This window comes from Peromyscus californicus, unplaced genomic scaffold (genome assembly GCF_007827085.1).
Source record: "Peromyscus californicus insignis strain IS unplaced genomic scaffold, ASM782708v3 Scaffold_5__1_contigs__length_169319896, whole genome shotgun sequence".
Classification (NCBI taxonomy): Eukaryota; Metazoa; Chordata; class Mammalia; order Rodentia; family Cricetidae; genus Peromyscus; species Peromyscus californicus.
The window spans coordinates 106064580-106088672 of NW_026294573.1; the positions used below are offsets into that span (position 1 = coordinate 106064580).

Here is a 24093-nt window from a genome sequence, read left to right on the forward strand (position 1 = left end):
CTATTCATAATTTGCTATATACTACCAACATTAAATTGCAGTTACGTTGAAGCCTAAGTCAAATAGCAAGCCTGTAACAGACCCAAGGAACGCCTTTCCTGGATTATACATGCAAATCACTTCTTCACATACAAGGTCTCTTCACTTTAATTTGTAAATTACTTGGGCTTTGGAAGTCACTACCCAAGGGCTTATCATGGTTGAAAAGGGAAGAAAGGTGACCATGTTTTCTAACTGTGTGTATGTATTTATGTATATATACTTTTAAAAGATGGCACAGCAGAAGGGACTGCAATCTAGAAGAGCAAGCCCTTAAGCAGTAGCTTACGATATACTTCTTTAGGAATGTATCATTTCTATCACTAACAACAGGCGAAATTAGGTATTATGCCACCTTCTAGTAATGGCTGAGGCAATACAATGCAAAGGCATCACAATTAGTCCACTTCATACAACTAGACAGACCAACATGTCACTACTAATTGTTTTCTTTTTCTGATTACCATTAAATACAGCATTTTAATTCCACAGCTTAACAATTAAGGGTCATATAACACATACCTAGCTTGTCAGTCTAATGTACACAGCTATTATCAGTTACATAAGATATGACCTAACAGATGCTAGGGAACTTTTTAAAGTAGTTTTTTTTACAAGTATTAAACTTCATCTTGCACATTGAAGTCATCATACATACAGGGCAAACTCAGAGCTTTTATATTTGTGTTTATTCTTCATTTAACTTTTAAAACACTACTATAGTTGAATATTAAAACAAAAACAATAGCCAAGTAGTGAGCATATTATGATTACAGTCCTTCCCACATTCACTACTGCATATAGAATGACAGAGTAACTGGCCCATTAAGAGGTCTGACACTGAACGCCACCTCTGGGGTGATGTTCATCGTCCTCATATGCTTCTCCGTTATAATGCCGCCGTCTTTCCTGGTTTGGATCAAAGTCCACCAGTTCTACCTGATCCATTTCATCAGTCTCTTCTACTTCCTTCCTTTCAGGAAGGAGTTTTTCCAGCAAAGAGAGTTTATCAGGAGAGAGAAAGCCGTTTTCAGGAAAGTTCACCTGAAAAAAAAAAAAAGAAACTGCAGTTAAGTTTGATCTTATCATTAGATCCTTTAAGTACACTGGAACTATTTCCCTCAGAAAAACATGCATTTACCCATTTCTTTAGTTATTTTTTATTTTTTTCAGACAGGGTTTCTGTGTAGTCCTACTGTCCTGGAACTTGCTCTGTAGGCCAGACTGACCTTGAGTGCTGGAATGAAAGGTGTACTTTACCCGATCCCCTCAAGTGCTAGATTAGAGGGGCACACCACCGAGGCCAGATGCTAACAGAAGTTAACTGTCATAGTACCAAGAAGTACCTGGTTTTCCAATTCTTCCTGAACAAAGGTAAATGAATGTGGTACATGAGATTTTAGTAAGTTAACCATTTTTAAATGTCCTTGAGCATTACAGCTTACCTTAAACTCAATGATCAGACGTCCTTTTTCATATGGCCGACGGTATATTGGCATACCTTCATTTAGCACACATTTTATATCTCCATGCTTGACAATCTGACCTGAAGATGTTCAAGCCAAATTCTTTAAGTATGGTCACATTTGCATAAGGCAAAAAAAAAAAAAAAAAAAAAACCAAACAAAAACAAAACAAAAAGCAGCACACACAGAAAACACCTCTGAGCTAACTGGCCCAACAATCCTGCTGCCTTCATTTATGGCTTTTCTAAGAGGTGACCGACATTTATCCAAGGCCCTGTAATTTCATTTCAGCCCTAGGAAGGACATATAACCAAAGAAGGAAAGAACAACACTTTTCCCCTCAGAAGTCCAAACAGGAAAACAGGTTCATCTAGTTATACCTGGGTGAGAGGTGATGACTATGGTTCGGTTGTCAAGAGTGGATATTGGCTTTTGGAAGCCGCACAGCGCTTCAACCAGCTGTATGTCCATACACATGAAAAGGTCTTCTCCTCGTCTACAGCAATGCAAATATAAGGCACAGTTACACCTTTCAAATCACCAAATGACTATATACACCACAGTGGGCAAACTTAACCATTTTTGGAAAACAAACAACTGAAACAGCTGAGCTAGCAAATTATCTGGAAACAGCCAGCTGTTTGTTCCAACAAGCTGTAAAATCTTACCACAGAGCTCTGCACACAGTGGTGTAGGCCTATACTGCCAGGTAGGAGGCAAAGGGCAGGAAGATCAAGGCAGGCCTGCTTTCGTCTTAAACAATTTTAAATCTACGGCCCCTCCCCCTCCAGAGGGGGTTTCTTTGTGTAAAAGCTCTGGCTGTCCTAGAACTCAAGAGAGCTCTGGGATTAAAGGTGTGCACCACCACTGCTGGCTACATCTGGTTCCTTTTTTTATTTTTATTTTTTTGGAGCTGAGGATCGAACCCAGGGCCTTGTGCTTGCTAGACAAGCGCTCTACCACTGAGCTAAATCCAACCCCTAAATCTAGTTTCTTAAATAGGGGAGAGAAAAACAAACCACACTGAGGCTAAAGGAAGCCAACACACATTTGGAAAACAGGAATCAGTGTAAACCGAAACAGACCTGGGCTGGATCTTTGATTATTTATGCCAATTATGACTGTTTTCAAGGGACAGTAAAAAGTTCTTTGCTAATACGTGTATTGGTGCCTACTACATCATGATAGCATCTTTTAACAGTTAACATTCCCTCAAGTTTATACTTCTTTTCCAACATAGATAAACACCTGTGAAATATCCTTTCCTAAACAAGTCCCTTCCACACACTGTCCCCGTAACCCACCTCCAAGTCAAATTTGGAAATCTTGTGCTTCAAGACACAAATTCAGTACAGCAGACTTGAACATGTATATATACTTAACAGAGCCTCAATTTTAGTTTCTTATTGAGATAGTTTGGGTATTTACACATAAGACAACTAAACTCAGCATGAACCAAGGATGGGAAATTGGTGAAGGGCATTACTTTGGATCGACTGTGCAGAGACTGAAGAGGTGGGGAGGCAGCAAGGTTTTCTCTATGGCATTCTCCAGCTGTCTGCTATTTACACTCATAGAAAACATCTAGTCAACAATTTAGTTTTAAGACAAAAAGCTAAATCTTGGTTCTACTTCCAGCCACTTAGAACTGTAGAGGTAATGCGCTTCTATAGGACACACTGCAGCTGTTACACATACCTATGTTATTTATTCTGTGTTCTAAGAGCGAGTGAAAGCTCACTTAAACTAGAACTCAACAAGTATGCAAGCAGACAGCGTCAGAGAGTGATTAAGTCTTACCGTGTAAAAACAGCATGGTCCTTCTGGTCTAACACAATGATAATATCCCCTGGCTCCAGTCCTGGTTCTTGGTCTCCTTCACCATGGAATGTTATCTTCTGACCATCTTTCATACCTAAACACAGATTGATTCTGTACTTTTACTGATATCAGACACGAAGGTCAAGATCATAAAATCTATTAAAACACAGATGTGGTCTGGGGTGTAATTCAGTGGTACAGCATATGCTGAGGCCTTGGGTTCAATCCTCAGTACAATTCTTGCAAGGTGTCCTTCTGACCTCTACATGCAGGACAGCACATGCATGCACATAGACAGTTTTGTTTTGCTTTGTTTTAAAGCATGAATGGCAAATACCACAGAAATACCACAGAAATGACTTTAATCCAGTCCAGTTGGTACTGATACAGGCTATTAAACAGTAGATGATACAACTCTCTACAAAGAATCAAGCTTCTAATCTCAGAAAAAATACCTACTTAGTGGCATATCCATCCTAAGTCTCAACTTTCCCAAAGAGACATTTCATTCAAGCAACTGAGGATTAAAAATGCCCATGCTGGAACCAAACTGGCACCTGGCAAACACTATAACCACTAACTGTTAATTATTTCTATTGTATAATAATCTGCAGTCACTACCATTAAAGTGAGCAGCAGTGTCAACTGCCTTTTTTGTTGTGCCATCAGTATTTCTAATAAGAAAACTACTAGGTTTACTTAAAAATCCAAAATTGAGTACTCGTCCCTCAAAGCCTCTCTCAGTTCTCATTTTCCCTCTATGTTCTTTCTGCTCAAAAACTACAATAAAAACTCATCATCTTTTGCAATAGGTAGCTTTGTGGTAGACAATTACCCAGTACATGCAAAGGCCCTGGGTTTGGTTTCTACTAGCCTGGACTCATTAAAAACAAAAAGTGTTGGCCAGGTGGTGTCAGCTTTAATCTCAGTACACAGGAGGCAGAGGCAGGATCTCTATGAGTTCAAGGTCAGCCTAGTCTACAGAGCGACAGCCAGTCTCGAAAATCCAAATGGCAGCAAAATACTGAGTATTTTTCAATAGAGCAATGTTTTTTAAAAGGTATGTATTTGCTGAGATTCCTACCTGCGTCTAATTCAGGCCCACACACTTTAGTTTAATAAAGTTCTAACCTTTTTTGGTGTGTTTTACCCATGTATACTTGTTCATGGAGGCCAGGAGAGAAGTCAGGCATCCTTCTGTCTCACTGAACCTGGAGTTAGCTGGGCTACAAGCCCCAGTGATGCTGTCTCTACCCCTAGACCTCCAGGGCTGGAGTATACAGACTAGTATATGGCCATACCTAGCATTTTGCCCCTTTGGTGCTGGGAATCTGAACTCAGGTCCTCATGCTTATACAATCAGTGTTATCTGCTGAGCCCAGAGCCCACATCTGGGGAGCAGGCTTATGATCCCAGCACTGTTGAGGCACAAGCAGTCTGGGCTACATACTGAAACCCTGTTGAAAAATGTTAAAAACTTAAAACAGTGGCCCATATGTTGCCACTTAAGGCTGGGCAGATATCATGGTCTATGCTGTGGCCTGAAGCTGTAGATGTACATGATCCCAGCTGCATCGGAGAACCTTGTCTGGGTCCATAGCCCTACTGCAACCAGGAGTCCTGTTCATGGTCTGTGCTGACACCAGAAACCATGTGGAAGCCCATGAGCCTAAACAAGAAGTCATTGAAAAGCAATCTTAAAAACTGTGTGATAGGATGCTGAAATGTCACTCTCCATAATAGATGGCTTCCAGCAGAGGTGCAAGAACTAGGTTCTATTGATAAAAAAAAGTTGGGGGGAGGGGAACCACTCATTGTTTTTGAAGACAGGGCTCTCTGTGTAGTCTTGGCTGTCCTGGAACTCACTCTGTAGACCAGGCTGGCCTGAACTTAGACCTGTCTGCCTCTGCTTCCTGAGTGCTGGGATTAAAGGTGTGTGCCACCACTGTCCAGCCCCCAAACCATTTTTACTCGAATGAGAATTAACTGTAACCCACCTGTAATCCCAATAGTTGGGAGGTGAGGCAGGAGGACCAAGAGTTCACGGTCACCCTTAGCTATAGAAGTCCCATCCTATCTCAAAATAAAGAAACAAGTTATTCAGTCAAAGGACAGGGTTTGAGGCCAGCCTCTGCAACACAGAAAAAATCCCCATCTCACTAAGAGAAAAAGACATTTTTATTAAGCTGAAGAACCAATTAAAAAAAGGACTGATATTCACACATACTCTTTAAAGATGTGTTATACTGGACTGTAACCCCTGCACATGTAAGAAGCTTATTCTTCACCTCACACACATCGTTTGTTATTCCTTAATTCCTAAGACAGGATAGTTACACTTCAAAGAACTGATTTTGGATAAAGTGTTCTTTAATTATTGCCACTTAGCCAGAAAGACTACTCTTACACACTAAGACACTTAGGATCATTCATCTAATCTAAAGAGTTTTAAAAATAATTACAAATGAGGGACAGGCTCACAAGGCCACACACTCTCTAGTATTATTGGCAGTTGATGTTTACTGGAGGGGAGTCTGTTTCTTTGACGGTGTAGCCACTGACAGATTGCCTGTGTTCCAGTAAATGTATAATCCCCACTTATGCTCCTGCAAGCACTCCTAACCTATTTAAACCCATGTATCACAAACAACCCTACTACAAGATGATGAAAACTGATGGGAAGAGCTACAGAAGATAATGAGGGATGGGGTGAAAATTACGAAAATTCATTATACACCATGAATAAAACTGTCAGAATAGAAACATGAATCGGAACTCACCTTTATCAATATGAACTTCTAAAATCTTCTTCTCTCGCACTATCTTTCTTCCATTGCAGCTTTTACACCTGTCTTTAGGACTGATGCGTTCTCCATGACCCTGGCACTCCATGCACACCGACTGAATCTGCTGAACCATTCCTGGTCCGATCTGATGAATCCTTATTTGCATGCCAGTTCCCCGACAGTTGGGACAGCACTCTACGGCTCCTTTCTTACCACCTCGGCCTAGAGTTTCAAAAGAAACTTGTGTATGAACTTAGCAGCAGACAGAATCTAACCCCTCAGTATTTTCAAGGCCTTGTGGACTGCTGTCCTAAAATGTCCAATTCAGACTCTAAAAGGAGCCATTTCAAAATCATGAGTTTTCTAAAATATTTTCTTTGGAAGTTTGAGAGGAAAAGAAAGAAAAACAAGGTAGGCAAGCTGCAAATCTCAGCAGATGCCATGAGGGCGAGAAGTCTTGCTTTTTGAAATGGTTCAACAATGGAGGTCAGCAAGCAATTGTGTGTGTTGGGGAGGGGGGTGAGGGCATGACAATTTTTAGACATGAACATGCCCAGGAGTGTCAGAGCATGAATTCTTGGGATTTTGGTAGAAACAAAGGGGTGGAAAGGGGAGAAGATATAGGAAGGGAAGGCAGGGCCTAATGAGATGACTCATGTAAAAGTACTGGCTGCTCTTCCGGAGGACCTGGTTTGATCCCCAGAACCAATATGGTGGCTCACAACCCTCTTATCTAGTTCCAGGGGATATGATGCCTTCTTCTGGCCTCCATAGGTACTGCATGAAGCAGTACAGAGGTAACACAGGTAGGGGATGGGGGTGGGGTGGGGTGGGAGGTGGGGTGTCATGCCTTTCCAGTTAGAGCTCAAAGTAGGCAGGCCTAACAGTGAAGATCTCTGCCTGCAAGCAATTGCAGAATTTCACTTTCTTGAGAACACTTTAAGGGAACAGTGAGCCAGGAAGTAACTCCAAGACTGCCTGCACCACAATCTTAAATTAATGTGTTCCTACATCACATTTTTCCCCCTTGAGACAAGGATTTGCTGGCCTCACTAAGCCTCACCAACCCCAGTTTGATCTTCTAATGCCTGCATGGTTGAAGAAGAAAACTGATTACAAATTGTCTTCTCATCTCCCACATGGACAACACAACATGCACACACATATACAAAGTGTGTTAAAAAAAAAAGTGCTACTTAGGATCTACACAAGACTGGGCCCATCAACTTTTTTTTTTTTTTGGTTTTTTCAAGACAGGGTTTTCTCTGTGTAGCTTTGCGCCTTTCCTGGAACTTGCTTTGTAGCCCAGGCTGGCCTGGAACTCACAGAGGTCCTCCTGCCTCTATCAACATCTTATAATAAAGGGAGAAGCTGATGTCAAGACCTCACCCCTGGAGAGACATTTTCTTCTATAACATAGCCACTGACTAAGGTGCCTGTCCTTTTGTAAACATCCCCTCACCCATAGTCCTGTAAGGGACTCTAATAGGACTCACTGGGCCATCAAAACATAGGCACACAGAGGAGTACACTAAGGAACAGGAGGGGTTCAGTGGAAGTTGAACAGGAGAGCATGAAAATGTCACAACAAAGCCATTACAAGTTTTTCTTGGTGGAAGGCTCAGCTGCTTTTAATGTAGCATCAGTTTTGTCTATCCAAAGTTAGGCATGGGTAATCCCAGAACTTAGGCTGAGACAGAAGACACAAGTCCAAGCCAGCCTAATAATCTGTAATACCTTATCTCAAAAACTACTTAACAACCCACCAGTAAGAACCCCTACCTTCACATTTGTCACAGATCACATTCTTCTGAAGAGCCAGTTTTCTTGTTGCACCATTATACAAGTCTTCTAAGGTCACTGAGAGCTGATGCACAACGTTTTTACCTGGAACAAAACACTGCTCATTAAAAACCTGTGTGTAATGTTTGTTGAAGACACTGTAAAAACGAAAAAGGATAATCAAAGACCAGCCTCATCCTGTGTATCTGTTGAATTATACCCACATACAACATTCATCCATTATTTGATTCTCAAACTGATCTAATTCTAAGAGGCCCTCTTAGAAATGCAACAATTACTACTACCTTAAAAGTCACTCAATGTTCAGGCACATTTCACAATAATTCAAAGCATGTATCCCTTTGAAGGTTTCACTTATTAGGCATTAAGCAACATGGCCAGTTACTTCATCCAAACAGTAAATTCTTTCTAATCAAGATTGGCTGGAGATTGAAACAGCAATTCCTACTTCTGTTTCAATAGTTTTTACTGCCAGGTTATCACTGGTTGTTTCAAGTGATAAATTTCTTATGCCTATTGTAATAGAACAGAACTTTCTGTAACAATGGACACATTTTATGTGTTCAATATAGCAACTACTAGTCACAATCACTGGACACAACTTTAAGTGTGGTGGCTACCTCAGCTGCAGAGAATTTTTCCCATCTTAAATTAATCTCCATTTAAAGATCCACATCTGGCTAGTGACTACAAAGGAATGTCACCTGTAATTTACCTACTGCAATGGGAAGTAGGTGGTTGAGATCACGTAAGGACAACCAGACTATGGAAATAAAACCACCCATGTATGGTTAGTAAGTTCCGAGCTAGTGATTCTTCCACTAGGACTTTACCCACACAAGACAGTACTGAGTGGTTGGTTAACGGAACAGCTTCAATCCTTTCTGAACATCACACTAAAGGAACATTTACTCTTAAACAAGGTGTTAAGTGTTACCACATCCTTCTGTTTCTAGCTTCACTTTGGGTCTCCATCATCTAAAGAGAACATGTGAGTAGGCTATCCCAAACTTTGTATACCGAGCACCAGAAAAGAAAAACAAAACTCTGGAAACTGACCAAGTATACTTTCCAAAGCAGCAGCAAGCCAAGAAGGCTAGTGGAAACTTTTCAGTAGCCCATACCATCCTCTGGCTAACAACACAAGGTGAGTTTGATATACACATTTTCTTTCCTTTTAATTTGTGTGCATACATATGTGAAAGCCCAGAGGCCAGAAGAGGTTATCAGATCCCCTGGAGCTGGAGCTACAGGCAGTGGTGAGCCACTGGATGTAGGTGCTGGGAAAGGAAACCTGGATTTTCTGCAAAGAACACAAGTGTTCTTAACCACTGAGCCATTTCTCAGGGCCAAAGCTGAAAAACACAGTAAATAATTTCTCTAAGTCTTCCTAAACCTTTAAAAGGGCAAAGTGAAATTAAATGGCCTACCAATCTGTTCTAGAACTGTCTCTACCCATCAGCTTGTGCAAACTATATTGAGAATGAAGTACTATTTTGACTTCCAATACTATCTTCCCAAGAAGTCTGTCCAGCCCACAGACAACTCTTTTTTGTCATCTTTAACTGAAAAAGGCCACTGCACTTAACACTGTGTTCTAGGGACAAGGACCCAAGACATGTAAGTGCTTCTATTAGAAGCCCAAGTTGCTATGCTTTGTTACCTTACTGTTTGGGAATCTGTGGAGTTGGATATACCCACTAGATTGGCTTAGCTATTTTGATTTACATAAAAAATCTCAATTATAAATGACACCAGAAATCAGAGGCAGTTCATGAACAGAGTTTAACATTATACCAACATGTAAACAAGCACTTAATGTAAATTCTCAGTCTTTCAGCAGCAGCTACCTCATTCTGCTGCAGGTAAGCTACATTTTTCTTACCTCTCCTTTCTCTTTGCATCCTTCCTCCTCCTCCAAAGAACATATCAAAGATATCCATGGGCGAGCCAAAACCACCACCTGCTCCGCCCTCTTTAATAGCCTGTTCGCCTCCTTTATCATATAATTCTCTTTTTTTGGAATCAGCAAGAACTTCATAAGCTTGAGAAATCTGTTTGAACTGTTTCAGAAAAAGAAATCCCATTAGAAATAAGTGTCACAAAGCACAGCCACTGTATTAGGACGACCTTGACTTTCAGGCACCATCAGAAATACACACACACACACACACACACACACACACACACACACACACACACGCACACACGGCAACACTGCTGAGCTGCCTGAGAATGTACTTGCCTTTTCGCCTTCATTTGGATTCTTATCAGGGTGGTACTTCAAGGCCAACTTTCTGTATGCCTTTTTCAATTCTTCCTGGGTGGCATTGGGTTTGACCCCCAAAACATCATAGTAAGTGGTTTCTTTCACCATTTTTCACAGCCTGAAATCAGAAAAACGGGTGAGTTTTAAATCAGCTTTTAATTTTGTTCAGAAGATCCACCAGCCTCTGCTTTCTGAGCTCTGGGTCAAAGGTGTGCGCCACCATGGCTGGCTTTCAACTATCAGAACTAAAGCAATCTGTTCTCTGCTGTATAAAGAACACAGCCTTCCTAACTTCTTATAAGCTAGCAATCCCTGATAGGATTCGGCTGCGAATTCTAACAGACTAAACATAAACACAAATTTCGGGGAATTCGAAAGCCTTTTTCTAGCAGCTGGTTCCTACTCTCCCGCACCAACACATGTGCAACCCGGGCTTCTTCCGGTTTCCTTTCCCCAGAGGTTGTGCTAGTAGCCCAAAGCAGCACGGATGGGTCTGTCCACTGGTTAGTACACTACCACGGCCTTTGTACATCGGATAAGGCCACACACTCGCCGGGAAGGGACACTGGACTCCCGGGGGTGGAGGAGTGGCTTAGGAGCCCAGCTCCAGGGAGCAGGTGCCCCGGCCCCGCCGCCGCCGCCGCCATCCTGCTCCTGCTCGCAGCTCACCCACTTTCGTCCCCCAGGCCCGCCAAGCGGACTCGCCCTCTGGGTTTCCCCGGCACCTGGCGCCGACCGTTACGGTTTCCTTCCTTTCTCCCTCCCACCCAGATCGAACAGGCGGAGGGGGAAGGCCGGACCTCAACAAAGAGAGGGAGGAGAGCCAGGACGAGCGCAAGCCGCAGCCTCCGCCCGGCTCCTCCCGCAGCCCCTCACCCCTGCCTCGGTCCGCGCGTGCGCGGCGCTGCCCACCCGGCGCGGGCGGCGGCGGGGCCAGAGGGGTGCACAGCGAGAGGCGTCTGAGGCGGGCGCGGAGCCGGCTCGGGCCTTGGGCCTCCTCGTGGCGTGCGGGCATCCCGGCGGCCTTCCGAAGGCCGAGTCCGCCTCGGGGAACCCGCAGCCCCCCGCCCACGCGGGGCCAACCGCCTCCGGCTGCGGCTGCCCCGGCCGGCTGGCTGGCGCCCGGGCCGCACGGCGCGGCCGAGGAAAGCCCGAGGGCCGAGACTCACCGGTGAGCGGGCCGGCGCCGGAGAGCGGAAAGAGGAGCGTAGCACAGCGCAGCTCGGGCAGACGCTGCCCCTCCACCTCCCGCCGAGCGTTCTGGAAAGTTCCGCCCGGCCCGCCGCAGCCGACCTCTTTTGTAGCCGAGCCGGGGCGCGTCACTCGCCGGAAGTCCCGCCCCACGCCGCTGCCACCGCCCCTCAGTTACCTGGGCAACGGCGCGGGGGCGCCGGGGCGGCGGCGCCCAAGGGCCTTGTGTGGGTGGACTCAAGCCCGGTTGCCGAAGCTCGTGGAATCTTCGAGAGGCTTTTCTTGACTGTGAGGGCCCCGAGTGCGGAAGTCTTGAGGTGGAGAGGTCGTGTCCCCGAGCCGTGGGCTTCCGAGGCTGCCCCGGTTCCCAGCGCTGGGACCTGTGCCGCAGGCGCTGTGCGGAAGGGGCTCTGTGGGAACCCAACCCGAACCCCACCCGGAGAGCCTGATTTTCTGCAGCCCCTTATTTCTGAGCCCCGCGGGCAAGAAATGCTGAGCCAGGCCGGCCTAGTTCCCAGACCGACCTTGCCGGCTCTGGATCTGGTGGTTTCACCCAGTGCACATCTGTCAGAGCCTCTGGACGAGCCCAGGCTTCAGAACCTTCTGGCTCAGAGCCTCGGGCGGCGGAGGGAACCTGGGACTGCACCAAACAGGGAAGCGTTTGGAATGCCTCATGCAGACATAGGGCCCTGGGCTCCTTCCTAGGCAATCTAACACCCAGTTTGGCTGAAGAGTAGCAGAAAAAAAAAAAATTCCTTTAGCTAGTTATTTTAATTTTTCTGACCATCTTTAGGTCTAGTCGGCGAATCAAAATCTGTAGTTGGCAGACTGAATCTTAGGCTTTCAAAAGAAAAAAAATGAGAAATGGAGTGTGTTTTTCTTATTCAGTAACCCAATTGAGACACGTCAAAGAAGCTGGAGGTGCAAGCTTGAAATACGGAGTATTTCAAGAGTAATGTATGCTCTTAACCACTGAGCCTCCTGCTTAGACTTTTGTTGGAAGTTGAACAAAACAAATTGCAAGAGAAGTCACAAAATATAAATCAGCACTTGTTCAAAAGGCAGTTGAGCACATTTTCTTTTTCTTTTCTTTTTTTTTTCCTGTTTTTGTTTTTGTTTTTCGAGACATGGTTTCTCTGTGTAGTTTTGGTACCAGGCTGGCCTCGAACTCACAGAAAGCTGCCTGGCTCTGCCTCCTGAGTGCTGCGATTAAAGGCCACCACCGCCCAGCTTGAGCACGTTCTCTAACGGACAAAGCTCTGGAAGCCTAGGGTGTGGAATGTGATGCTTTAAATGTTGGTGTTGTTGCGTGTGTTTGGGCCCGTGACCACTGCACTTCTACCTTACGTAGGTAGCGCAGGTGTGCAGTGCTTCACCAGCAGAGCTGTTACCTCGATGTCTTAAGGAAATCAAGGCAACTGGATGTAGCCAGACATAAAGGAGCTGTAAAGACTGGTTTCAAACCTATCTGGAGACATCTTTACCTCTCCGTATGTCTTAATAAGCGAAGGTTTGGGAGTTTCATCTTGTGCTGTTTGTCTCTTCAGCCTTCACGCTTTCATTACACTATTTCAGTCACTAAAGCCACGCGACTTCCCTTATAAACTTCTACTATGTGTTTTTGTTTTGGCTGAAAACATCTGATTTTTCTCATTTATATGTTACCCTTTCAAGTATCACATCAAAATAGGTTATATCTTTACACCAGAAATCCTGGCAGCCTGAAAAGAGCTGGGACTGTGGCCTGCACCACTACACTTGGCTGCAAATATTTCTTTAGGACAGACACTTAGAACTGAAATTGCTGACTCAACGTGAGCGCAAATTGAAAACTGTAATAACTTTTCATGGTGATTTGTGTGTGTGGGCTTTGCAAATATAGGGGATTCTGTTTTGCTGTCCTGTTCTTCTGTTAAATCTTTGCCAGCTTTACAAGTAAAAATTTGCAATCAGATGCCTTGGTTTCTACTTGTAATCCCAGCATTTGGAGGCTCTGGAAAGAAGGTCAGGAGTTCAAGGCTGACAGAGGCTATATAGAAAGCTTGAGGCTACTTGGGTTATTTGAGACTGTGTCTGGGAGTGTATGTGAGAAATTAATATCTTATTGCTTTAATTTGAAGTTTTTTCCTTTTGCACATACAGACAGAGCACACATACACATAAAACAATAAAAAATAAATCCCACACTTCTGCCTTACTCTGTGGCTCAGGCTGGCTTTGAATTTAGGGCAGTCCTCCTGCATCAGCCTTCCAGATGCTAGGAGGTGTGAGCCATCACGCCTGGTCTTTGTGTTCAGTCTCCTCCCATTGCAGCAATAGTCTTTCTATATTCTTTCTGCCTTACTGAAATACCCTCAGCCTTCAAGTCTGGCTTGGTAGTTTAACTGCCTGTGTGTGGAGGGGGCGAGAGAATATTTGCTGACACATTTGTCTGTGGTGTTCTCAAGCAGCATGGACTTTGAATTTAAGTTACCCCTACCCTGTCTTCTTGTCTTCTTTTCTCTTGTGCTTTTTTTGGGACAGGGCCTTGTGTAGCCCAGGTTAGCCTCAATCTTGAATTTGGAGTGTAGCGCAGGATGACCTTGAACTCCCAATCTTCCTCCCTCTGCCTAGTTCAGAACCATGTCCAGCTTCTTTTCTTTTTTCTGGGGAGTGCACAGGTGGGTAACAGAGAGAGCCTTCTCCAGGCAGTGTTCACAGGTTCCTCAGCCACTCCAAGCTGGGGTTTGGGGTTCCTGAGGGCAGATAAGCGTATTGGCCATGCCCCCATTTCTCAGATGAGCGCTGGGTAGTTGTAGGGTGGGGTTTGGGTAGAACTGTAGGAAGGCCCGGGACATGCCCAGTTCCAGCTCTTTGGCGCAGACATTTTTTTAGGAAGATGGTCTGTCTTGTGGCCTTCTTGGTCCTTCTCCTTAAGAAAGAATCTTAGCAATGTAAAAATTTCTTGTCACAAATTGCACACAGAGGACTTCAAGAACAAGGTTGGGGCTGGAGAGATGGCCCAGTGGTTAAGAGCACTGGCTACTTTTCCAGAGGACCCAGGTTCAATTCCCAGTACTCACATGGCAGCTTACAACTGTCTGTAATTCCAGTTCCAGGGGATCTGACACCTTCACACCAATGCACATAAAATAAAGTTTAAAAAAAAATAAAAAAAGAACAAGGTTAAGGTCTCATAGATGAAGTATTTTACAGTTTAGAAAAAGTGATAAGCATACTCACTTCACATCCTTTCTCTCTCTCACATTTTCAGGTGTTGTCTATTGGTGGAAGTGTTAAGGCAACTCATGTAGTTAAAAGGGAGGTTTATTTTGTGGGGTAACTTAAAAGTAAAGGGAGAGGTTACAGGGTCCAGGAAAGGTGTAGCGCAGTCCAGTGGTGTTCTCTGGAGAACTCTGCTCGGTCCACATCCAGCATCCAGGATCCAGGAACAAAGAGAGCCGGCCCATCCGAATCTCAGGTCTTAAAGGCCCCTCTCTCAGTCCCACCTTGTAGCTGTGACAGGAAGCCTCAATGAAGGTAGTACTTCCAGGTCCAAGCTGGAACAGCTACCCACTACATTTGTCTTTATTGTTTTAAAAAAAAAGGCTTCCAAGTGTGGTGGCAGAGTGTAGTTCTAACTACTCTGAAGGTTAGGGCAGGATTTACACTGGAACTCAGGACTTTGAAGACAGCCTGGGCAACATGGCATCAAAAATACAGTATTTTCTTGAAAGGAAAGAAAAAGCAAGCCAGATTACTCCGGTGTATCCATGACTTCTGTAGTCCCGAGGCATCGAGAATCCTGTCTTTGCTTCGGTCATCTTTCTCCTTGTCCTTCTCAGCCTCCTGCCCTCCTGCTCCGCCTGTCCGTCCGTCCGTCCCCTTTCTTGTTCTTACTCTGCTAGATGTTTACCCCAACTGCTTTGCTTGCTTCGCACACACTGTTCTGCTGCCACTGAGCTGTACCTTCAACACTACCCCCCCTTTTTTATTTAGTTTATATGTGGGATAAGTTTATTATTTAGTTTATATATGGGATAAGTCATCAGTTCAGGGTGTAGTTCAGGAGTAGAGTGCTCACCTTAGCATACCTGAAATCCCAAGTTTGAACCCTAACACTAGCACCATCAAATAAAAAGATCAACTGTTAGAATCCTAAAGTCATCTAGAACTTCTGAAATAAAATTCATATTTCTTATCGTGGAGCATGAATCATTACTACTTGGTTCTGCCCACAGCCACTTCTAGCTACTTGTGATCTGGCCTCATGGTTACTGAGAGTTATAGTGTACTCTATTGAAATATGGCCCTTATTTTTAGCCAAAATCTTTATATGGCCAAAAAGTATAAATAGATATAGACACTGTGAACAGCTAACAATACACAACAATTTCAATACATCATAAGCATCTACTACCCCTAATATAAAATGGTTATCATTTATCAGAAAATGGTCAAATAATACAAATGGACAATTGATAGAAGAGTCAGTAAACATGATAAGATTAAGCATGATACTAAAGAAACTCAATGGCTGGCAAGATTGAGTTTGCTTTCCAGAACCTATATGGAGCAAGGAGAGAACAAACTCCCACAAGTGGTCCTCTAACCTCTAGATGAAAGCCATGGTCCAAATAGTCCATAGATGCACACACAGAATGTAAAAAGAGAGAAACAATTCAAGTCCTGAATGTGGTGGTGGCCTTAGACAAAGGCAGGAGACCCATGAGTTCATGGCTAGCCTGGGTCACACAACAATAGCATATCTCCAACAGAAAACAACAGGGTGGGGAGATGGTTCACTGGGGGAAGAGAATTTGCTCTGTATGAGGATCTGAGTTCGAATCTCCAGAACCCACATAAAATCTAGGTGTGAGGTAGGCTTTTTGTAACACATGCCTTTAATCCCAGAACTGGGTTGGCCTGGGGCAGGGGTTGTTGGGCTGAGGCAGGCAGATCTCTCTGAGTTCCAGGTTATCTGGGGCTACATAGTGAGACCCTGACCCAAAAACATAAAAGCGAAAATTGGGTGTGGTAGTTTGTCTCTGAAATGCCAGCATTACAGAGGCAGAGGCGGAGGCAGAGACGGGGATCCAGAAGCTCACTGGCCAGCCAGTCCAGGCAAATCAGGATGCTCCGTGAGAGGTCCTATTTAAAAAACTAAAGTGCAGAGCCACGGAGGATGACACCCAACATCTGCCTCTGGCTTCCCCAGAGCACCCACAGAGGAGCACACCCATTCACACATGTCCTGGTTAGTTTTGTCAACTTGACACACCTGGGAAAAGCAAACCTCAAGTGAAGAACTGCCTCTATCAGGTTGGCCTGTGCGCATGTCTGTGGGACGTTTTCTTAATCGATAATTGTCTCAGAGGGCCCAGTGAACTGTGGGCAGTGCAATCTCTGGCCATGTGGGCCTTGGCTATATAAAACAGCTTGGTGTGCCAGGCGGTGGTAGCGCACGCCTTTAATCCCAGCACTCGGGAGGCAGAGCCAGGCGGATCTCTGTGAGTTCGAGGCCAGCCTCGGTCTACAGAGTGAGATCCAAGACAGGCACCAAAACTACAAGGAGAAACCCTGCCTCGAAAAAACCAATCAATCAATCAGTCAATCAATCAATAAATTAAAAAGGCAGGGTGAGTAAGCTATGAAGAGCAAATCAGTAAGCAATACCTCCGCACAGCTCTGTTTCGGTTCCTGCCCTGACTTCCCTTCATGGTGGACTAACCAGTTAGCTAAGTAAACCCTTTCCTTCCTCAAGTTGATTTGTTCAGTGTTTTGTTATAGCAACAGAGAGGCAAACTAGGACACATGTTCACCAGAAGAGGGTGGAGGATCCCCTGGAGCTGGAGTGACAGATGGTTGTGAGCCACCACAGGGGTGATAGGAATTGAGCCTGCTCCAGTGGAAAAACAGCCAGTGTTCTTAACCACTGAGCCATCTCACCAGCCCCATGGTATGGGGGATTTAGTTCAGTGGTAGAGCATTTGTCTAGCAAGCACAAAGCTCTGAGTTTAGTTTCCTGCACCCAACCCCTCAAAAAGAAGAAAAGGAACAAAATGTCTTTTACTATCCTCTGATCTGGATAATTTAAACCCATAAATTCCATTTGCCATTTTTTCCCAGTGCTGGGGTTGAACACAGGGCTTTGCACGTACCAGACAAGCACTCGACCACTGAGCTACATTCCTACATTCCTACCACATCATAGTTTGTTTTTACTTTTTATTTTATTTTATTTTATTTTTTTTGAGACAGGGTTTCTCTGTGTAGCTTTTGCGCCTCTCCTGGAACTCACTCGGTAGCCCAGGCTGGCCTCGAACTCACAGAGATCCACCTGCCTCTGCCTCCCGAGTGCTGGGATCAAAGGTGTGTGCCACCACCACCCTGTTTTTACTTTTATGTTTAGATTTTTAAGATTTATTTATTTAATGTGTATAGATGTTTTGCCTGCATGCATGTCTATATACCACATGCTTGCCTGCTTCCGGAGGCTAGAAGAGCCATCTGCTCCAGCCACACTATAGTCTTTTGAGGAAAGTCTTTCTATAGTCCACATTGGCCTCAAGCTCAAAATTTTAATTTTTCCCCGAGAGCTGGGATATGTCACTAGGGCTGCCAGCATCATCTCCTTGAATTACTCACGTGGTAGTACTGTATTTACATGTGCATCTATGTAATTATCTGCACTCTCTACCTCGCTTTGCTACCAGATGTCTTTTAGATTGTTTAATTTTTTTCCATCTCTATTCTTTTTGTGCACACAAATTCTGATGCGGATAGGAACGGTTGTTGGCTGGCCTGGAACTTGCTATGTAGCCCAGGCTGGCCTCACAGTTGTGGCAATCCTCCTGTATCTGCCCCCCCCCACACACACCCAGTGCTGGGATTATAGGTGTATGCTACCTAGTTCAGCTCATTCTAATGCTTTAATACTAAATGTCTCATATCTTCTTTAAATGTGGGGCTGAAAATAAGAGAGTTTGTGTATACTTGCTGGTGGCGAGAGTGGTGGGAAACGTACTTATCCAACTGAGAGATCAGTTGGTGGGTGACCTTGTGTGCCTGGCTTACATCTAGGCCCCTGCATTCACGCTGTCTCCCAGCACAGAGGCAGGAAGGGTAGCAGTACCAGGGTTGGCCTTTGTTGTCTGTTTCTGTGCTGAGCATCAGGAAGACCTGCCATCACCATAGCATAAAAAGAACTCAGCTGCTACAGATTCGGAGTACTTTATGGTCCTTTCTGGAGAGTGGGGCTTGGCTAAGCCCACAGGCTGGAGTTACACCATTAATTTCAGCCACTGGAGTTAGAGGTTGAGGGATAGGGCCGTGTAAATCTTTCTTCCTGGTGACTGTCACCAATTCTTGTCCTGACTCTTCTCTTCCTTTGGTCACTGACACCAGAAAGGCAATCTGGAGCAGCATCTGGATCCCGCCCAGCAGTTTCCAGCCTCTCTTGCCATGATGACGCCATTGTCACGAAAAAGATGCTGTTGTCTCCTCCGATTTCCTGTTACCTTTTTCTTCAGCAGCAAGGGCACTGCCAGATCCAGCACAGCAGGGCAGTGGTTAAGGATATACCGATTCTTAAGAGAAGTACATATGCATTCTAGAGGCCTGGGATAGTGGTACACACCTCTAATCCCAGCATTTGGGAGGCCGAGGAAGAAGAATTGCAAGTTTGAAGCCAGCCTGGCTTATATAGATTCTGGAAACTGATTCCCTGGGTTTGAATCTTGGATCTGCCATAAGCAAGTTATTTATACTTTCTGTACCCGAGTTTCCTCATCTGCAGCAGGGAATAATAATAGCTCCAAGCTAACTGGATTATTATGAGGACTAAATGAATTAAGACAGCCATTATTATATAATGATGTTTTGGTTAAGGGCAGTGCTTCCATAAGATTACATTGTTGTGGTCATTTTAGTTTATCTAAGTACACCGTATAATTTTTCACAATGACAAAATCACCTAGTGATTTATCTTTTGGGCATATGCCTGTTGTTAAGAGACACATGACTATATAAAGTCTTTAGAAGAGTGTCTCTATATTGTAAACATCACATTTTCTAATAATGGTAACAGTTGCAAAAATGATCGTCCTGGAGGCTGGAGAGATAGCTCAGCAGTTAAGAGCACTGGCTGTTCTTCCCAAAGACCTGGGTTGGGTTCTCACACTGACATAGTGGCTCACAAGTTTGTAGCTCTAGTACCAGATCACACTCTCTCTTTTGGCCTTTTTGGGCACATATTCACATGATGCATGATACACATGCAGGCAAAACATCCATACACCTAAAATAAAACAATCATCTCATTCAGGCAGAGGAAATGATAAAACTAGTAAATCAGTATTGACTTACTAACAGTTTTTTCCCACTAAGGATTAATCCCAAGGCCTTCCACATGCACGTGCTCTATTTAACCCGTCTCCGCCCCCATTCAGCCAATGTATTAAAATGTTGTCTGCTACATGCCAGGGTCTTTTCTAGGTCAGCAAACAATGATGACCATGGCAGACAAAATCCTTTCCCTCATGAGTTCACAGATGAGTGCAGGCATAAACATAAATTGACTTTTATTTACTTAATTATAGAAAGGTTCCCACTCTGTAGCCTCGTCTGACTTGGTACTAGTTATGTAAGCCACTTTGGCCTTGATTTGCCAAAACCCTCTTATCTCTGCCTCCTAAGTGTTGGGATTACAGGCGTGAGCCAATGTGGCTGGTTAAACTGACATATATGCATGTACCTAAGGCAGTTTTCATTTTAAGGAAGGTGAGTCTTGATTCAAATTTCAGACATTTCGGCCTTAAACGCAGAAAACAGTGGAAATACAATGCTTCTCTTTCTCTCTCTGTTTAGTGGTGCTTTGCATTCTGATTATTTAATGCTGTTTAACACATTTTCTCCAAAAGTGGTGATATAAAAAATGTTCAGTTGCTTGCCATTCTGCACTAAGGGTGAGACTCGGCAGGGACAGCCTACCTCTGTTCCTTGTGACTGCTGGGATGGCTTTGCTGGGGATAGGACTTGTATGGAGGCTGTTAGCTGTGAGTTCAGCTGAGCCTTGGCTCTCCATGTGGCTGATCTGGACTCCTCATAGCATGGCAAGAGGGTCATGAACAGAAGTGCCACCAGAGATTAGTTACAGTGGCCACAACATGTAAGTTCTTATGAAAGCTTGTTAATACTCCTTTGGCCAAAGTCAATCCCGTTGTGAAGTCCTGAGCCAATGGGGGAGGGGAAATACACAGGGTGAGAATCAATAGATCTAATAAAGTAAGAAACTGTCAGCAGGAGAAAGGCTAAACACTTTATAAGAAATTTATGTCTCTCTCCTCAAACACATATTCTAGCCCCATCATTAAAATACCCCGAAGGGCATTTTAACTCGGTGGTAAAGTGGTTGACTATTATACACATGGCCCTGGGTTTGATCCTTGGCAAAAAAATAAAAAATAAAAAATTCTGCCATTTTTTTTCTTTTGTTGCTCAAGTTCATGAATTCAGGAGTTTGAGAGCAATAGAGCTGAGTATCCTCCCCACCCCCACCCCCTGCCAAAGTAACTCTTCTGAATAAAATCATTCTGAGAGCAATAAAGCTGAGTATCCTCCCCACCCCCACCCCCTGCCAAAGTAACTCTTCTGAATAAAATCATTCGATGTTTTCTTTTTCTACCTAGATAGCCATGTGGTTTCTTCCTTTCAGGTCTTCTCAAGACAGACATTCTACAAGTCAGAAACATTCTTAGGACTCTTTATCCTGCTTTATTTCTTCATAAGCATGCACTCTCAAGTGACCTATATATTTATGGTCTGCTTCTTTCATATAATTTTTAAAAGAAGATTTTAAATTATGTGTATGTGTATGTACCTAAGCGGATGTTGGGCACTCAACTCCCAGTCTCTGAAGAGCAGCAAGCAATCTTAACTGCTGAGTCACCTCTACAGTTATTTAAAAATTATTGCATGTATGTATGTGTGTAGGTGAGTGTAGCTAGAGTTTTCCTGCCTGGCCCACAGTCAGGACAAATCTCTGACACCCGCCAGTCCCACAGCCACTCAGACCCGACCAAGTAAACACAGAGACTTATATTGGTTACAAACTGTATGGCCGTGGCAGGCTTCTTGCTAACTGTTCTTACAGCTTAAATTAATCCATTTCCATTAATCTGTACCTTGCCACATGGCTCGTGGCTTACCGGCATCGTCACATGCTGTTTCTCATCATGGCGGCTGGCAGTGTCTCTCTGACTCAGTCTTCCACTTGCCAGCTTTATTCTCCTCCTTGTCCCGCCTACACTTCCTGCCTAGCCAATGGCCAATCAGTGTTTTATTTATTGACCAATCAGCAACACATTTGACATAGAGACCATCCCACAGCACTTCCCCTTTTCTTTTCTTAAAAAGGAAGGTTTTAACCTTTATGTTGGGCGCCATTTGTAGCTAGAGTTTTCCTGCCTGGCCCACAGTCAGGACAAATCTCTGTCATCCACCAGTCCCACAGCCACTCAGACCCGACCAAGTAAACAGAGACTTATACTGGTTACAAACTGTATGGCCGTGGCAGGCTTCTTGCTAACTGTTCTTACAGCTTAAATTAATCCATTTCCATTAATCTGTACCTTGCCACATGGCTCATGGCTTACCGGCATCTTCACATGTTGTTTCTCATCATGGCGGCTAGCAGTGTCTCTCTGACTCAGCCTTCCACTTGCCAGCTTTATTCTCCTCCTTGTCCTGCCTACACTTCCTGCCTAGCCAATGGCCAATCAATGTTTTATTTATTGACCAATCAACAACACATTTGACATAGAGACCATCCCACAGCAGGTGAGAGTGTCATAGTACATGTGTGGAGGTCATAGGACAACTTGTGGGAGTTCTCTCTTTTCACCACGTGGGATACTGGGATCAAACTCAGGCTGTCATCAGGTTTGGGCAGTGAGTGTCTTTACCTGCTGAGCCATCTTGCTGGGTCAAGGTATAGCCCAGACTGGCCTAGAACTTGTGATCTGCCTGCTCTTCTTCTTCTTCAGCATATCCTACTACTGGCTTGTATTTGAAGACAAAGTCTCATAGCCACCAGGAATGTCCTGAACTCACTATATTTACTTGAGGATGACCTTGAATTCCAGATCCCCCTGCCTCTACCTCTCAAATACTGAGATTATAGGTGGATATGCTGCCATGTCTGACTTGTAAATTCCTTGAAAGCAGGAATTTTGTTTTGTTTTCCAAGATAGCCCTAGCTCCTAGAACACCGCAGGATGTTTAGGGCTGAATGAACCAATAAATATACCAGCCCTTGGAGAATAAGAGCCACTTGGGTTTCATTTGGCTGGAGGCCAAGATGACCCTGGAGAGTATGGTGTCCATGGTGTCCATGTTGGCTCTGAGATCCAGGTCCTCCCACTACGGCAGCAGGAGGAGTCAGATGACAGTGCCAGATTCACCTGTACTGGGAACTGCTATGATCTGTCTGTGTTCCTGAGGCTGAGGATGGATAGTGCAGAATCTATATGATGTGGGGATGGTACAAAAGGCAGCATCACTAACCTTTAAGGTAATTAGAGGTATTCCAGGTTCCAACTCAAGAACAGCCATGGAGTGTATTCAAGAAATTTAAATGGTCAGGCAGTGGTGGTGCACACCTTTAACCCCAGCACTAGAGAAGCAGAGGCAGGTGGATCTCTGAGTTCAAAGCCAGCCTGGTCTATGGAGTGAGTTCTAGGACAGACAGGGCTACACGGAGAAACCCTGTCTCAAAAAAAGAAGAAAAGAAAGAAGGAGGAGGAGGAAGAAAAGAAGAAGAGGAAGAAGGGGAAGGAGAAGAAAGGAGGAGGAGAAGGAAGAACAAGAAGGAACAAAATAATAATAAAACAGTAATAATAATAATAATAATAATAATAATAATAATTATAAAGAGCTAGTGGAAGGGAAATGGGTTGTCAGAGAGAATTCCGGTGTCTTCTGCTTTCCTTTTTGTTTGTGTCTTTCTTAATGGTTCTAAGAAATTCTAATGTGTACCACAGCATCTATAATTTTCACAAATAAACATTACCAAATTGAAATAAGTTCTAACAGGGCCGGCAAGATGGCTCAGCAGGTGTGCTGTATAAATGTTATACGTTTATCTTTGTGCCTGGCCACCTGAACTAGGCTTCCAGGACCCACATGGTGAAGAGTGAGAACTGACTTCCGAAGGTTATCCTCTGACCTCCACACGCTCGACGTGGCATGAGCACACCCACATCTCTCTCTCACACACACACACACACACACACACACACACACACACACACACACACACACGACAAATGTAAAAAGTGAAAAAGGAGTTCTAACAATGCCCGTCAGTGGAATGAACGTGAGCACTTAGGGTTACAGTGGCTGAGCTTCTCCACTCTTAGAGATTAGGTCCTTCAGAGAGTCAGGTCATGATATGAGCACATATCAGGAGAAGTTCGCCAGTTCTAAAAACAGGATTGGAGACAATAAAGGTAAATGGTAGGTGCAGTATTTTAAGGGAAATTGTAGGATACAATTTATGGGCACACCATCATGCTTATAGCACAGAAAGTCTCAACTGGTGTGCCAAGGACAGATACGAAAGCCAGGGATTTGAAAATACTATCAATAAAATACAGTCATAAATCCTGTCAGTGTTTTAGCAGGGAAAACAAAGTCACAAAGAGCTTATTGCCCCAAACAAGTTTCTTACAAAACTTAA

The 24093-nt window shown here is 44.2% G+C and overlaps 1 protein-coding gene across 2 annotated transcripts; it reads right to left on the bottom strand.

Annotated features, from left to right (window-relative positions):
• Positions 1-709: 709 nt before the first annotated feature.
• Dnaja1 (DnaJ heat shock protein family (Hsp40) member A1) lies at positions 710-11475 on the bottom strand. Of its 2 annotated transcripts, none has more exons than XM_052715871.1 (9): positions 11354-11475; positions 10161-10302; positions 9801-9978; positions 7895-7999; positions 6107-6334; positions 3306-3420; positions 1886-2001; positions 1485-1585; positions 710-1083 (listed from the first exon to the last, which is right to left on the bottom strand). In XM_052715871.1, exons 2-9 carry the CDS (start codon positions 10290-10292, stop codon positions 865-867), a joined length of 1194 nt encoding a protein of 397 aa, XP_052571831.1. In that variant the 5' UTR covers positions 10293-10302; positions 11354-11475; the 3' UTR covers positions 710-864. The 2 variants fall into 2 exon arrangements, with proteins under 2 accessions (XP_052571831.1, XP_052571832.1); XM_052715872.1 differs by lacking the exon at positions 11354-11475 and adding an exon at positions 10985-11105.
• Between the last annotated feature and the right edge of the window lie 12618 nt (positions 11476-24093).